The sequence below is a fragment of the Emydura macquarii genome, unplaced genomic scaffold, assembly GCF_026122565.2.
Source record: "Emydura macquarii macquarii isolate MOO-44397 ecotype Brisbane River unplaced genomic scaffold, CSIRO-AGI_Emac_v2 contig_1254, whole genome shotgun sequence".
NCBI classification, from domain to species: domain Eukaryota; kingdom Metazoa; phylum Chordata; order Testudines; family Chelidae; genus Emydura; species Emydura macquarii.
This window is the reverse complement of record NW_027131391.1, coordinates 269,326-285,060: the sequence shown is the minus strand read 5'-3', so window position 1 is coordinate 285,060 and position 15,735 is coordinate 269,326. Positions and strand designations below refer to the sequence as shown.

General features: G+C 39.2%; 1 protein-coding gene across 5 annotated transcripts; it reads right to left on the bottom strand.

The window, feature by feature from the left end:
• Positions 1–777: 777 nt before the first annotated feature.
• On the bottom strand, positions 778–14,296 carry LOC137154372 (solute carrier family 2, facilitated glucose transporter member 11-like). Of its 5 annotated transcripts, XM_067549959.1 has the most exons (13): positions 14,139–14,295; positions 12,679–12,940; positions 12,155–12,253; positions 10,739–10,899; positions 8,646–8,770; positions 8,035–8,164; positions 7,143–7,291; positions 6,461–6,648; positions 5,467–5,577; positions 3,089–3,190; positions 2,257–2,332; positions 1,450–1,577; positions 778–1,179 (listed from the first exon to the last, which is right to left on the bottom strand). In XM_067549959.1, exons 3-13 carry the CDS (start codon positions 12,227–12,229, stop codon positions 934–936), a joined length of 1,491 nt encoding a protein of 496 aa, XP_067406060.1. In that variant the 5' UTR covers positions 12,230–12,253; positions 12,679–12,940; positions 14,139–14,295; the 3' UTR covers positions 778–933. The 5 variants fall into 5 exon arrangements, with proteins under 5 accessions (XP_067406060.1, XP_067406058.1, XP_067406061.1 ...); XM_067549957.1 differs by lacking the exon at positions 12,679–12,940 and having other exon boundaries at positions 14,139–14,296; XM_067549960.1 differs by lacking the exon at positions 12,679–12,940 and having other exon boundaries at positions 778–1,008.
• Between the last annotated feature and the right edge of the window lie 1,439 nt (positions 14,297–15,735).

The window sequence follows — 15,735 nt, the reverse complement described above, 5'->3', positions numbered from 1 at the left end:
ACTACAGTTATCCTATTAGAAGGTAAAAGTGGCAGGAAAACAGTAAATGTAGTGGTAATTGAGCTTTGCACTCACTATACTTGTGTGTATGTTAGTATTACAGGAGAGCTGTACAATCCAGATGTGCCTTTGTAAGGAATCATTTGTCCTAAGCCAACACCTGGTTAATTAATTTTTCAGTATGCAGTTAAAATGTTCTACCATATCCCAAACCCTGCTTCTCATCCTGAGCTGTTAAAACTCTGTGATGTAAACCAAGACTTTCTCAAGTCCTTTGACGTTGGGTCAAGATGAAAGGAATAAGACTGAGTTTTCCATTCAATTTAACTTAATTTTTGTCCTGGCTATCTTTCATTGGTTGCAGTTTTATTTAAAATAGGATAAGAAAAACAGTAATTAGGCTATTCAAAGTTCTGTGTATTGTAAACAGATTATTAGATCCTTGTTTGAAAGAGGAGTTTTTATGGTTTGTACTCTTCCTCTTCACTGTACAGAGAGTCATTTGACAAGTTAACAAACATACTTTTAAGTCCGACTTCTTTGCAATGGTTGCAGTGGAAGGGGACTTGCAATAAAACTGACAAGTTTAGTTATGCCTGAGTGCTCAGACATTTCAGTTCTGGGAAGTGTCTCTGTTAATTACTAACACACTCCTTCTGTTACAGAGTTCTATTAGGAGAAGGGCACCCTGTGTGAAGATACTGCCTGTGAGCATGAAAAACAAAGACCCAAATAGAAAATGGGACTAGTAGGAGTAAGAGGTCAGATAGGTGTGAATTATTTTTCAAATAAGATTTTATTAAATAAGCATCTATTTTAGGTTTAGCTTTCAATTTGATCTTGTCAGTGCCTTGTATCAATGAAATTGCACTCTGCTGGCCAGTCAGAGCTTGGTGCAGAAGGTTTGTTCCACAGGGGAATTTTTCCCCAGAGTCAATAGAAGTTTCTTCCCAAGATGTATTGTACTGAACTCCTCTGTGATTTCCATGATCGACTTCCCCTTTGTTTCTGGAAGGAACAGGTAGAAAAAAATCCCTGAGATAACAAGAACGCCCATGAAGATGAGGAAGCAGAAGGGACCGAGGGCCTCCTGAAGACAAAAATAAAAGAGAAAAATATGTACAAATCCTCTACTGACACTTGGTTGCTTTGCCTCTCAGGAATGAGAAGAAGTTGAATCTAAAGAAGAAATGTTTATTTACATTTTAATACATATTGAAGACAACAGAGGGTGGTTGACGATTGGGCCAGCTTACACCCTTCATCTCAAGACTATGTATGCCACCTCTGCTATACCACTGGTCTCCACAGAACGGAGACTTTGAAGTGGGTTCAGAACATTGATCACCTGCATGGCATTATAATGTACTTGCCGTGCCTTGCTGCCTGGGACAGCATAAAAGGTGGTTTAAATTGGGAGCATTGAAGAAGAAATTCAAATTGAATTACCACAATGAAGGGAAATATCATCCCAATTACAGTGAGCCCCATCCAGCTGATAGTCCCAGCAATCACAAAGGCAGATGACCGGGCTGACTGGTTGAAGATTTCCATCATGATAGACATGATTGCTCCAGCTGAAGAAGCAACGTTAAAAAGAAATAAAGATCATTATGTGGGTTTTTCCCCCTAGGAACTTTTCTCCAAAATGAAAAATGCAAATTCATACAATTGATATTTAGGAGCAATATTTGGTCAAGCAGAACCCCAAAAAGTGAGTATTTGTGCCCATCTCCTGATAAGTGCAGAGTTTCTGTTTCCACTGGGGCCTAGCACTAAGACAGATTATCAAGGCTCTCATACACCATGGTTATGGCTATGATATAAAAACCCAAATAAAAATCAGTGACACACAATGCTGATATTTTGTCTGAGGTTCCAATAACAAAACATAGCCATTAGTCAGGGACCTAGAATTAACTTTGGTCCCAAGTGAGGACCAAAATCCCAGCATGGAGTGGTAAGTTGGTTCTGGCATTGCCATTTTATCTGATTCAGACTGAAATGAAGAAAGGAAAAGAGAGGCTGAAGTGATGCTAAGAGAAGGAGCTGAACATGCCATCAGTTAACAATTCTGAATGGAGATGGGGTTTGACTTGTGAGCTGAGGGTGTTGTAGGATTCTGCTTCACTCCCTTTTCTATGAAGATGTATTTACAAAGTCCAGTTCCATTTCCATATACCCTTCCTCCTTATTAATGTGCTCGTATAGTATGGTCCATAGGTTTCCTGTCATCATCGAAAGTGATGTACTCACCTGGTCCAATTCCATAGAAGATAATGAACAAGAATATGAGAATAACACTGGAGTAGGCCATCCAGGAGAACTGATTCTAAAGGAAAAGCAGTGACAAGAGAACGTGGGAATTAATATGGCGGTAGAATAACATGCTCACTGCTTTCTACTATCTGATTTGGAGATTGCGAAGGGTCTGCTTTATATATAGGGAGTAAGATCACATGGGGTAGGGTGGGATGGAGGAGAGTTTAGCAGCTATGTGAAGTGGCAGTGGGCCGTTCTTATTGCCGAAGACCAGGGTAGCAAAGGAGTTTCAGGAACTGAAAAGGGTGTTGGATGCTTTGCACTGGGGGAAAGAGATTTTCAGCAGCTGAGATGATTATTGTCACCGCCACTTGTAAATGGAAAGGAGTGTGAGGAGTGCTGGTGAATGAGAAAGGAGACAGCAGGAATGCTCATTGCAAGGATTTTGACAACAGCAAGGCAAGATATATCCACTGGAGAAGGGAGTAGGAGGGGTTAGGTAGTAAGATGGTTGGAGAAAGATTTGATCGGGGCACCTTGCTCATGGGACAGTTATTCTGGCAGCTGGAATGCAGATAATGCTGGTTTAGGAGGAGGTGGCACAGAGACCCCTCCAGGTGAGGACAAGGATGAAGGCCCCATAGAAGAAGCCATGAGTATTCACATGACATTCAGCCCTGCATTTGTCAGAGTGCAAAACTAAGGCTGACTGTGTGAGTCTCCTGCCAAATGTCACCCTGGGGACTAGGCTTAATGTGAGAATAACATAAACAGCAGCTTCTGTGTAAGCAGAAAAAGGATGCCCCAAAAAGAGAAGCTTCTTTACCTGCAGTGAGAGAGCTGGAACTAGGAATGCCAGCACCCCTGCCATCAACCCGTAACCACTCCATAACAGCACCCGCCTGCCAAACCGGTCAATGATTGCGCTCTGAGAATCAGAAAACACATTGATATCACTGGTAGTGTGGCAAATTCCAACCTCCACTCCCCCAGGGAATTTGACTTTCATTCTCTCTTGCTGTCTTCTTCATACCTTTTCTCTCAGGAGTACAGAAATAGATGTCATTGTGAAACGTCTATTAGCCCCTGACCAAGCATAGCATTGCTAAGTGTTAGCCTGATGAATTCTCTGGGCGTTTCAGAGCAGCAGTTATAATGGAGACTGCTCTGGGGCCAGAAATCATTCTGCTTCACTCAGCCCCTCACTTTCTTAGTAAGTCACTCCTCCATTTAAATATATTTCATTTAGAACCATGGGGATATTATTCTACTTTATTTGTGGTCCCAACTATTTAATTAGTTGTTCAATATGCCAGCTATCTGTATCCTTAGCTTTGTATAGCATAGAGTCTGAACCTGGCTTGTGCATCTCTGCTATAGCAATAGTAATTGTCTTAACTGAAAATTCTCCTAAAATAGACGTGCATACCTCTTTTTACGTGTGTTTAAAAACAAAATCCAACTCACCATAAGTTTTATATGGTTCTCTCTCAACTGTGTTAGTTCCTTCCCTGATATCACTGATAAACGTGAAATTATTATATTACAGCCATGGTTGGATCTCAAGGATCTGTGCAAAGATGGGTGAAGCAGATTTGAGGCTGAAGTTCTGTGGATACCCTAATTTCAGAGAAACTCTGGTAGGCAGAGTGAATACCAAGGTTAACATCCTTACCCTTGCAAAATATGTCACAGGGATTTTAGTAGCCACAACTGTTCAGGGGTTCCAAATTACATCTCGTTTAGAAGATGGCAGCATATCTCAAACAGTATAGTGAGTCACCTAGCACCATGTTGTGCCATTTGATCAGTACTGACTCTCTGAGTGACACCTACTGAATCACATCACTTTCTATAGCACTGTGACGTTTTCCCTATATATTTCTCATTCAGGGAAGGACTCACCTACACGCTAGTTAGTTATTGAGTTACCATGAGGTTATAACCCAAAGTTGCAGGCAGCCTCTATACTTGACAGGCCATCACATAGATTTTCAGGGTGTCATGTATAAAATGTGCCAAATTACACCCTGAAAATCAGATTTTCAAAAGTGAATCAACCATTTCATGTAGTTGCTACAGTCTGCCACTATCTTGACATAAAGTGGTATTGTTCCCCTCTGCCTTTACCACTTTTTCTGCTATATCTGATCCCTCATGCAGCAGTTACCTGTATATAAATATTATTGTCAAGGGGAGCATGATATAAACTCCATTTGAAAATAATCATAAGCCTTGATTTTTAAGAAAAATTGTGGACCCCGACACCCTGCCCCTAAAGGATGGGAAGTAGTGTGGGGGTTAATGGGGAGATGTGTCAGGGTTCTAGTCTTTCAACAGTACCCTATTGGAGTGTTGACGGAATTGTATACATTTCTTAGGAATAGCAAAATAAACAAAGGAAAAGGAAATATACAGACAGTCCCATTTGGCTACTGGTCTCTCTTCCTTCAAAGTGGCCCTGGGCAGGCAATAGCCTAGCTCAACGTCCGCTGGTTCACCAGCAGAATAAATAGATTACAGCCCCCTTTACCTCAGTGGACTTGGGCATTCTTTTAGGCAAGGGCATAGATTCTGCTCTCTTCCAGGCCTCTCCCTGGGAGCTAGGAAGCTCCACACTCTGCTCTTCTCAGAGCTGCCCAACAGTGAGGTCTGGTCTACACTTAAAAATTAAATCAACCTAGCTACGTCGCTCAGGGCTGAGAAAAATTTTGTGCCCTGAGTGCTATAGTTAGGCCAACCTAACTCCCAGTGTTGACAGTGCTAGTCTGATGGACAAATTCTTCTATCGACCTAGCTACCACCTCTCAGAGAGATGGATTAACTACAGTGATGGAAAAACGCCTTCTGTCGATGTAGGAAGCATCTACACTGTGGCACTACAGCAGCAGTGCTGCAGTGATGTAACTGTGCCATTGTAGTGGCTATAGCATAGACATGCTCTGAGATGAGCTTCCCTCATCTTCAACTTCTCTTCCATTCCCAAAATGACTTGCAGGTGTGGTGAGGTGGGGCCACTCCAGCCCAGAGAAGCTCCTTAACTCCTTCCATCCCAGGAGTATTGTCTTTCAATTTTCATATGGTGGGTTAGCGACACAAAAAGATTCTTCAGTTCATGTATCAAAAGAGCAGTTTGTTTTAAGAAGGAACTGGCTCAAATAACATTTCCCTTTACCATCCAAGCCCCAGTCAGGTATGACTTACACACAGGATGATAGAGACGAGTTCACAGATCCCAACTCCTAGTGCTATATATGGAATATGGTCTTCATCCAGCCTGGCTGTGCGGAACACTTCAAAGGTATAAAAGTAAATCTGGAGAATGCAGTGAAAAGGAATTTTAACAATGAAATGTAATCAAGATATGTGAGAGGGCTTGTGCAGTAGCATTCAGATCTCGATCCTTCACCAGTACAATATCACTAAATGGGCTTTTATTGGGGGTCATAAGAGGACATAGAAGAGGCTGGATTCTATTTGGACAAAGAAAGAGGAGCTGAGACAGTTGTTTAAAATACAAAATTTGAGGGTCCATTAGGGATTAACGAAAGGGATTTGAGAGTCAAGAAAAGAATGGAGCTGAAAGAAGCATTGTGTTAGGAGAAGGGAGGGAGGAAATAAGGAAGTTGAGAGAAGGATCTGGTTGGATCCAAAAGAAGAAGAATGGTATTGGGAGGGAGAGGCAAGAAAGAGAAATGTTCTTAGGGACCTTGCTGCCTGGTTTGGCAGAGGCTGGTAGAGGGAGATCCCTTGACAGGTATAGCTCTGGTACCACACAGAAGAAGGAGTACATGGCAATACACATCTGTTCCCAGCAGATAGGAACTTAAGGAAAACTGAGACCTGAATCTATACAAAGAGTTCTCAAGGTCCTGGACAGAGAGAGTGAGCTTGTACAGCCATCTGTCCTAGAGAAAGAGCTTCTCATGAGAACAGAAATGAAATTAATGAGACAGTATCCTTTCAGGAAACATTAATATACACCTATTGTATACACAGTCATGTATTCACTTTAGAGGACCGAGAAGTACTGTAGTCTTAACTTCAGTGAATGTTACCATAAGACTTACTGCAGTGAACCATCTGTGGAGAGGAGAAAAGAAGATCAAGAGGAAGTAACAAGTAGGAACTGTGGCTCTGTAACATTCACAGTGGTACCTATTAACAATTCTGAGATTAGAAATGAGGAATACTCAACTGCACTCAAGCCACAAAGCTGTATACTCATCACAAGGAGAATCAAGATATACAACTGCCAACGCAAGGCTGGTTCTTTCATCACTTCCAAAACACTCATGGTTTTGATGCTTTTCAATGCTGCTTTCTCCTTCATCATGTCATCAATCTCTGCTTGATGATCCCCTTCACCCCAGAGCTGTTTCATGGCTATCGAGGAGAAATAGCAAAACATAATTATTGTTTTTATGTATAAAACTATAGTGTTTTGGAGCACTATCTATCAGTTGATCCATCCACTCATTTCCATCATTCAATTGGCTAATGAATTAGTGATTAGATTATTCATTAATCATTCATAAATCAGTCGACCTATTGATCCATCAGTCATTGAGTGAAGAAATCAATCAGATATTGCTTAGTGGAACACAATGGAACACTTTGTGATTGGCTGGTAGATGTCTATCTGTTTGTGTAATACAGGAATATTTTAGAAAGTGAGTTTGAATAATTGCAGATTAGTAATTTGTGTCTACACTAATTTAAATGTACACCAATATCAGTACAAGATCTTTGTTGATTAGAATTCTTAAGAAAGATTATTGGTGGACGATAGGAAACTTGGTTCCACCTAACCGGTCCACTCCTTCAATGGCTATCAATATAACAAATCAGAGATTTGGAGAATGGCTGTCTCATTGTACCTTTCAAACAACCTTCAGTGTCTCCCTTTTGTATCAAAAGGTAGGGTGGGGACTCAGGGAAGAATGGCAAAGAGACCAGCTGGACAAATCCTGCAATTCCACATACGGCTAACAGCAAAGGCCACAAGGATTCGCTTCCTAAAAATTCTCTGTAGAAAGCATATAAAATATATTTATGGTCTAATAAAATTAAATTCAGTAACTTTGTTTTCTGGTACAAAAAGTGGACCAACAGATGCTATATTCAGCTGGAAATGGAGAGGATAAATTGAAAGGAAGAAAGAAAATCTGGACAACTGGAAAGGAAAATAGCTAAGTAAATACCGTAGTTCTATAGTTTGTTCTAAGGTGTTTCCCACTATTAAAAAATAAAAAGTCAGTGGAGTTTCTTAATCCATGCAACTACTATCAAAACCAATTCTGCAATTCTACAAAAGAGCGAAGAATTCAGATCCTCAATATTCATGAGATACAACTATATACAATTATTTATTAGTAAATTCAGCAACTTCTTTTTTGTGTGATAATTAGAGACACTGACACAATATGCATAGACCATGGAAAAATGGATGAAAAGAAAAAATATTTAGGCTGCTTGCTCCATAGATAAGTACATATATTCTACCTGGAGAAAGGATTGGTTCAATGGTTAGGATAGTAGCCTAGGACTTGGGAGATAAGTGTTTGATTCTGTTCTGACACAGAGTTCCTGTGTGATGTTGGGCAAGTCACTTAGCCTCTCTGTGCCTCTGTTCCCCATTTTACAAATGGGGATTATAACATTTACTTACCTATCTCACAGGAATGTTGTGAAGATAAATATATTAAAGATTGGGATGTGCTCACATATTATGGTGATGAGGCCATGTAAGTATGTAAAATAGACAGGTACCTTAATCCCATAATTTGCCCTAAAACTTTTCCGAATGTCAAAAATATATTAGCAGTGGTGTTTGCAAATCCACGCAGCTTCTTCGGTGAAATTTCTCCTACGTATTGACTATGTGCATTCAGACCTACACCTTGAATGGGAAGAAGAAATAGGAAAGTTATATTTATAGAAAAAAAATACTTTTTTTCAAATCAGGTTCTGCAGAATGGTAGCACTCTCCTTTTTTGAGTTGTTTCTTAAGTATCATCTACAATAAGTAGTCAAACTGGAAAATTACATCTTTTAGAACAGACATTTAATACAACACAATTCCCATTACCAATAAAATTTTCAGTTGAGGCATTATGTAAGTAGATGGTGATTTCCTACATTTTATTATTGTATAATCCGTCCCCAGCCGGTTTAGTATGCAAGAGGACTGGTTGAGCTACACATCTTATAGGTGTGTGCAGCCTGCTTCCTGTGATGCTGGGTGGGGCATGCCCCCCCCAACCCTTCCTGCTCCATCGATGGTGCTGTGCACCCCCAAAAGCTCTGGAAGGGAGCAGTTCCTGTGTTCTCCCAAGAGAATTCCTGTTAACTTGTATACATACAGTAGTGTGAGGTCCCACCTGCACTGATGCCATAGAGGAAGCGTCCAATCAGAATCATCTCAAAAGATTTGGCTGTCTTACTGAAGCACATGTGCAAGGCAGCTACTATTATAAGCATATTGTTGCACAACAGACATTTCTTTCTGTAGCAGCAAATGAAATACAGGTGTGAATCAGGTTTTCACATAAATATCTCCTCTTTCACTTTTAACAAACGTACTCCTGTTATCCAGTGAATGTCCAGAGCAAGCCTGGCTGCTCTTACAAACCAGTGCTTTGGGGCTCAGCAATTCATGTTATGTAGTGACATGATAGACCCCAAAGGGGAGCACTCCACTGAGATTATAGTGGATTCCTGAAGAGAGAAGTGCTGAGAGGAAATTGGTAAACAGTATTCATTGCTCCCTTTCTAGCATCCTATATCCCATCAAAATAGTACACTGATGCCAAAACAAAGAAGGGAAGGGTCAGCTTTGTAAAAGCCAAGTTAAATGGCCATACTAAACAAGAGAGAATTAGAGTTTCATTCTCTCTCCTGCTCCTCCAAAGAGAGAGTTAGTAAGTTAGCCCGTAGAGATCTTTGTTTAAATTTTCTGAAGCACTAAATCTATTCATAGAGGCAAGAACTTGAAAGGTATTTTTTTAATGTACCCAAAGAATTAAAAACAAAAAGCCGCCTGCTTCAGGCATTCTATCACAACCTCAGAAAGTATCTTTTTACCCTGGGCAATATTTTACAGCTGTTGCCCCAGGAAATAAATATTTGCATATTAGAGAATCTCCTGAGAATGGTGCTCAAATAAAAATGCAGTGAAAAGATTTAGGTTTTTTTATTTTATTAAATGAAAATAAATAATTATGAAAAGGACAATAAGGAAACAGTAACAATTGTGTATTTTATCAATCTAATTTATATAAGCATATTTATTCTTATAATAATATTCTATCTATCACTTTCATCAGCAGAGTGCTTTAACAATTCCCACATTCACTATACTATATTTCCCCAAGAAAGATTGTGTTTCAGTAGCAATTCTACTGGACAGATATTAAAATAATGTTTATCCCCTACTCCCAGTTTGTTGGAAAGTAATGGTATACACAATTAACCATAATGGAAATGTGTTTGTGTATCTTTAAGGGATGAGACTGCTTGTTAACCTTTAGAGCTCTGTGTTGTTTACATATGGAGAACGCTTGAAACTTTGTGTTCTGAAGGCTTGGAGAAGATTGGGTTAGAGCCATTTGGTCTGGATTTTATAGGATAGTGGTGGAAAAGTTAGCTTGAGGAGGGACAAATGGAGATGAGTGTCCAAGGGAGTTGGTTGCAGAGAGAAGGGTTGGGTGGAAGCATATAGTGTGACAGAGTGAAGTGGACCAAAAGCTGAGAAAGGGATTAGAGAGAGAACTAGGATGGGGAAACTGGAAGAAGCAGAGATACAAAAAGATAAGGTAGGGAATTGGTATCTGAGAAACAGATACTGCTGAGCACATCTGAGATTTGTTGAAAAGGCTCTGCAGCTGCTATGCTTACTATTATTTTCAAATATTTTGTTAATATTTGTGGATCTATATCCACATCTATCTTTGTAATTTTAAGTCCACTTCCTCTCAGGGGTTCTGCCAAGGGAAGGCACCCTTACTTTCCACAAGAGGGTCTAAGGTTGTTTTGCCGTGGAGACCGCAGCAGTGAGGAACTAAATTAGTTCATCTCCTGACTGCCCTGGCCATATTCTCTTCTCAACAAGCAGCACTGCAAACTTGTGCAGCTACAAGCTCCCCATGAACTGTATGCTGCTGGGAGCCTTGTACCCTGCTTCACACTGACTGAAGCAGGTGAAGAATGGGAGAATTTAGTTATATTCAGTTAGCGCTCAGTCCTAGTCCCAGGGGTAGTTTTGTGATTGACTTCAATGAGGCAAAGTTTTAGCCTTTAATGATGTAGGAACTTAAAACATTGTTTTGTTTTTATTTATTTTAAAATAATTTTGTTCTCCTTTAAGTAAAATGTTTTTCAGTGTTAAATTAACTAGTAGTTGCCCAAGCAAGCTGGTTAGCTGGTTTCATTGTTACAATCCTTCATTTGTGAGCTGTTCAGAAAAGATACGTACTTTCCATATTTCTCAGTCAGGTATCCACTACACAGAGACCCCAGTAGTCCCCCTGCACAGTAGATAGACACAATGAGGGACCACAGCAAAGTGATGGTCTCCTGGTGAAGGGGAGAGCCATATCGCTCCAGCCAGGTTTTGTTGATAAACCTCTTAATGTGCTGAGAAGGAAAAGGGGATTTTCATTAACAGTAATTATGACTCCAATGCATTATTCACAATCATGCTTCATTATATTGAAAGCTAGTTTTTGTTTCAACCAATAGTTACTATTTAAAGAATGACTACATGAGACTTACTTGCAAATACAAGTTTACGAAAAGCCCACATACTCACATTTCTTGTTATTACCAATCTGTGTCTCTGAAAATCTGTTTTGAATTGCTGCTTATTAATTTCACAATGGGGAATGGAGTGGGACTAAAGACTGCAGGTATTGCTTTGATTCTATGATTCTGTTACACACATCTGCAGTAGAATTAAGTGATGATGTCAAAAATGCTTTTTATGATTTTTAATTAACATTTTGATTGATGTTATTGCTTACAAAAACAAAACTAGTAGTATGTGAGCTTCCCCAGTAAATTCTGATAGTACACCTAATCCGTGACATGATGGTATTAATTAATTAATTAATTAAATATTATTCCACTCAAGCGCTTCTCTCTTAAGCAGAGACTGCAGCAAATTTTGCCACTCTTTTGGTGATTGTATGAAGCAATAACCAAACCTGTTTTCACACATAACCTAAACAGTCTTTGAATCCAACTGTTGAGAGGAAAGGTTACTGTACAAATTAACTGTACAATCTCATCCACTGAAACTTGGCTTGTAAAATGTGTGAATTTCCACATTTACATGTTGGACCCTGTTACAGATTCCTTTTAAATGGAAGTGTTCTTGAGTGTAAGTGACTGGGACAATGGGAGGAAGGCCAAAGGACTTTTGGAGGGTTAAAATCTCAACCACACCACCAGTTCTTAACTTTGATGTATACCCTTTATGTTCATCAAGTTTATAGTTTACACACAACCCTGATTACCCAATCCATGGAGTCTGACTTATGAAACTATAAAATTGTCTCAAAAAGAAGAAGACAGTAGCAGAGAGGGATTTACCAAGAATCCTCTTACCAAGTCCCTCAAATCAGCAATAGACTACATAGGGAATAGTACTTATTTCCCAGTGTCCTCAGCCCTTCAAAACTCTACTAGAATGCAGTTTGTGGAGTGAAGTTCTGTTCTTTATCCAAACTGTCGTCTTACTCTTCCTTACTATGCAGGATGGGAATGGAAATAGCTGGGAATAATCTCAATGGAAACACTTAATAAATTGTCTTAAGGAACATCCTCAAAGTAGGACCCAGACCCATGCAAATTCAACCACAGAGGTGTCTTGGATTAAGGCTTTGCTTACCATGGAAGGGTAGTTGATCACTGACATGTGAAAACCTGGTAAAAGGTTTCCACCAATTCCCAGCACAAGCATCATTTGAAATAGCCTCCGGTACTGAATCTACAAAAAGATGATAAAACATACCTTCATCTTATGGTCAGAGCAGTAGGGCCCTCAGATCAATGTGTCTACATCTTTCCCTTTCCAGAACCATGTCTTATTCACTGCAGACACTTCTAGCTATAGAAGCCTGCAAAGTTCACACTATGCAAGGTTCCAACCCAAAAGGGTGCCATCAGCTATTCAAACATGCCCCCCATCCAAGCCAGGTGGTCAGAGAGAACCAACATCCACTTGGAGTCTCCTCATCTGATGAGACAAGACAAAGAAAGACACACTACAATCCACTACATGGGAAGGACCATTGCATTCAGGACAGTAGAGTTGACAGTGTGTCAGTGAACATGTAAATATGCTGTCCAAATGCCTATTGATACTGGGATGTGTGAAACTGAAGAACTTCATCCCCTCTTATCCCATGTTACCTGTTTTATTTCTGCAAAGTGAGAACTTTATTTCTTTACCACCTTTGTTAAAACAATATTTCAGGAACTCGCTGAAAGAAGGTTTTTTTTCATATTAGGCTTATTACACTGAGAGAATTGTTAGTCTTCAGACTGTCAACACCTCTGGGCCATGAGAAAACACTGACACCAGAAGGCGAGTTTGTTTTCATTCTGCCTAATGCTTTGGGAAGGGTTGTTGGCAGACAGCAGTATTGTACTTTCTCTTTGCTCCTGGAACAACCTGGAGACAATAAACAAGTGCAAGAACTTAAAATTTTTGTTCTTCTACCTTCTTCTGTTGGCCATATCAATGCATCCATGGAGCTAAGATAACTGTAAACTAACTATAGCTGTAACAACTAGAACTATAATTCTCTATCTCTCTCCATACACACACACAATGAGAAAGATAAGACAGAGAGCATTTTTTCACTTTGAAAATCTAAAGATCTTTCTTTTAACTGTCCTTTTCACTCATTCTTTAAGCTCACTTGAGTAGTTGACACCTTTTTTTTAGATCAATGGATGAGAAGCACTACGTAAGAGCTAACCGTTAGTATTTACTATTATGTGCATACCATATCTATCCCAGTACAGTATATTGTGTCCTAACAAACTCCCATCATTTTTTATGTTTATTGAAAAAATTAATGTGGTTTCCTTTGTATTTCACCTTCTCATTGTATTTTGCTCACAGCCTGGAAGGATCAAACCCTTTTTATGACCGTATTGCCACCAGAGGAGTTAAAAAAAATTATAAATCAGAGCTTTAAAAAAAAAAACCCAGGAGATTGTTATGAAAATAATGAGACTCTAAAATAAATGTAATGCGTTCTTTTTGTCTATATTATGATTTTTTAATTCTAGGGGAAAGTTGCTCCTCTCTCAATGGGGAGGAAGAACTTGCTCATACATGCATTAAGGCATTTCGAGATGAATTTTCACACACCAATTCAAACTCTGAGCTGTTCACAGGGTTTGGTTTCTCCTGCTTTCCCACATCACCTCGCATACAACTGTCTCTCACTTATACTTGTATGTTTTCTGGAAATGTTGCCTCCTCATCAGCCCCTCATAGTAGAAGAAAACACACAAGTGTTTCACTGCAACTCCATTTTGCTGTATCTCTTCTTCTCCCTCCCTAGCTGTGCTTCCAACTGTCCCAGCACCTGGAGATAATCATCCTTTTTCAAACTACCTCCCCATCTTTGTTAAAGGGGTACTGCTCCCAAAATTGTTTTTTTGCTCTGTCCATCATACTCACTACTCAAAAGAGCATTAGGTATCTCCTTATTGTACCCTTTATAAGTACATGATACTATTTTAAATAATGTTTAAAGAAAATGTGCATTCTCCAGCATTGGTAGTGATGGGTAGGAAGTGGAAGACAGATTCCTCCTATTATTATTATCGGATATGATAAACAACAAGGTACTCACCAAGTCTGAGAGGCAGCTGACCATTTCCAATTAAAAGCTTGACTCTTCCTAGTTAGTGGCAAGTCGCAGTCAGATGGGTGATCTGCCTTCTATGCTTTTTTTATCCAAGCATGTTATTTAAGTAATGAGAAGCTGGCATCATGGGACTGAAGTTAAATTTTTACTTTCTAGATTTCTCACTGAACTATGTTGTTTTTAGTCATTGGACGGGGTTTAGACCTATTGGATTAAATATTTCAAGAAACAGGTATGTCAAACCCAGTCCAACATAGAGATTTTTCCTCCCCCTGTTTTTGGAGGGCTCTTGCTGAGCTGGGATGGGAAGCAGACATCAAAGCTAATTGGTCTTCCAGTTATTGTAACACACTTTGATTCTCTGATATGAGATAAGAAATTTGCTCTGAGGTCATTTCTTTTTTACTTAGGAGGTGTATTCTGTTGTAACTCATCCATTTTAAGGCTGATGAAATGTGTACACAGTTTAACACCATCCACAGACCTAACCTCTGTTGTTGTTGTTTCAGCCTGGGACTGATCAAAACCTATGATTGTTGGTCATCAGGAATGATCTGTGAGGAACCACTGAGCTATTCATTCCAAAACTGGGACGCACGAGTGGAGCCTTTCACTGAGAAGTCAAGTGGATTCTTTCTTCTTACTCTTGTAAGCAGAGCCTGAGGCACAGATTCTGGGGGAGCAAAACATTGTTTATTTTTCCTGTTCTTCTGTCTACAATATTAAACCACTTCATTTACTGTAATTGAACTTTGATGCCTGGCTTTAGGCTTACTATAGGACCAATAAGATATTTCAATGGCTTGGAGTCATTTGAATGTATTTTCTACTCATTCCCTATTGAGCATCTGCAGATATATACAAATTTTGCAGCATACAAACTACCTGAATATGAGTATGCAGGAGAAGGTACTAATTATTTCTTGATAACATTTAATTCTATGTATATGGCCAAATACTCAGCTTCCTTTCACTACCGTAACCCCATTAATAACAGGGAAAGTTTGCTAGTGTATAACTGAGATGGAAATTGGGCCAGGTCTTTTTAGTTGGTTTATGAAGTTAAAAAGCTTATTTCTTTAGCAGTTCCTTCCACCTTTTAAAATTCATTTTTTGGTTTTTCACATACTTTAACAATCGTATTTCACTAATATATAGTCAGAATATGAAAATACTACTTTCTTCTGACATCAGAGACATTGCATGTTATTTTTTCACTATCTGGAGGAAGATTTCTGTCACATTTCTTTTGTCCTATATTACATTATAAAACAAATTCATGCCATATATTGTAAAGATTTAATCATGTATAGTTATGAATATATGTTCTCCAGGCACTGTGTTTTATTTTAAAGGGATGCTGTGAAGATTGCCAGGCCTACCTTCTGACTTAGTCCGTTTTTTCTTATGTTAGTTTGTAAAGTCCATTCCATCCATTGCACATATTTTCTTTTTCTAAAACAAAAGTTTAATGCAGTTTATTGCCATAGAAGATAACCAAATGAAAGTTAATACCTACCCCTCCAGCACAACAAAGCAACCCTGCAATAGCAAACCAGTGTATGAGTGTAATAGAGAGGGA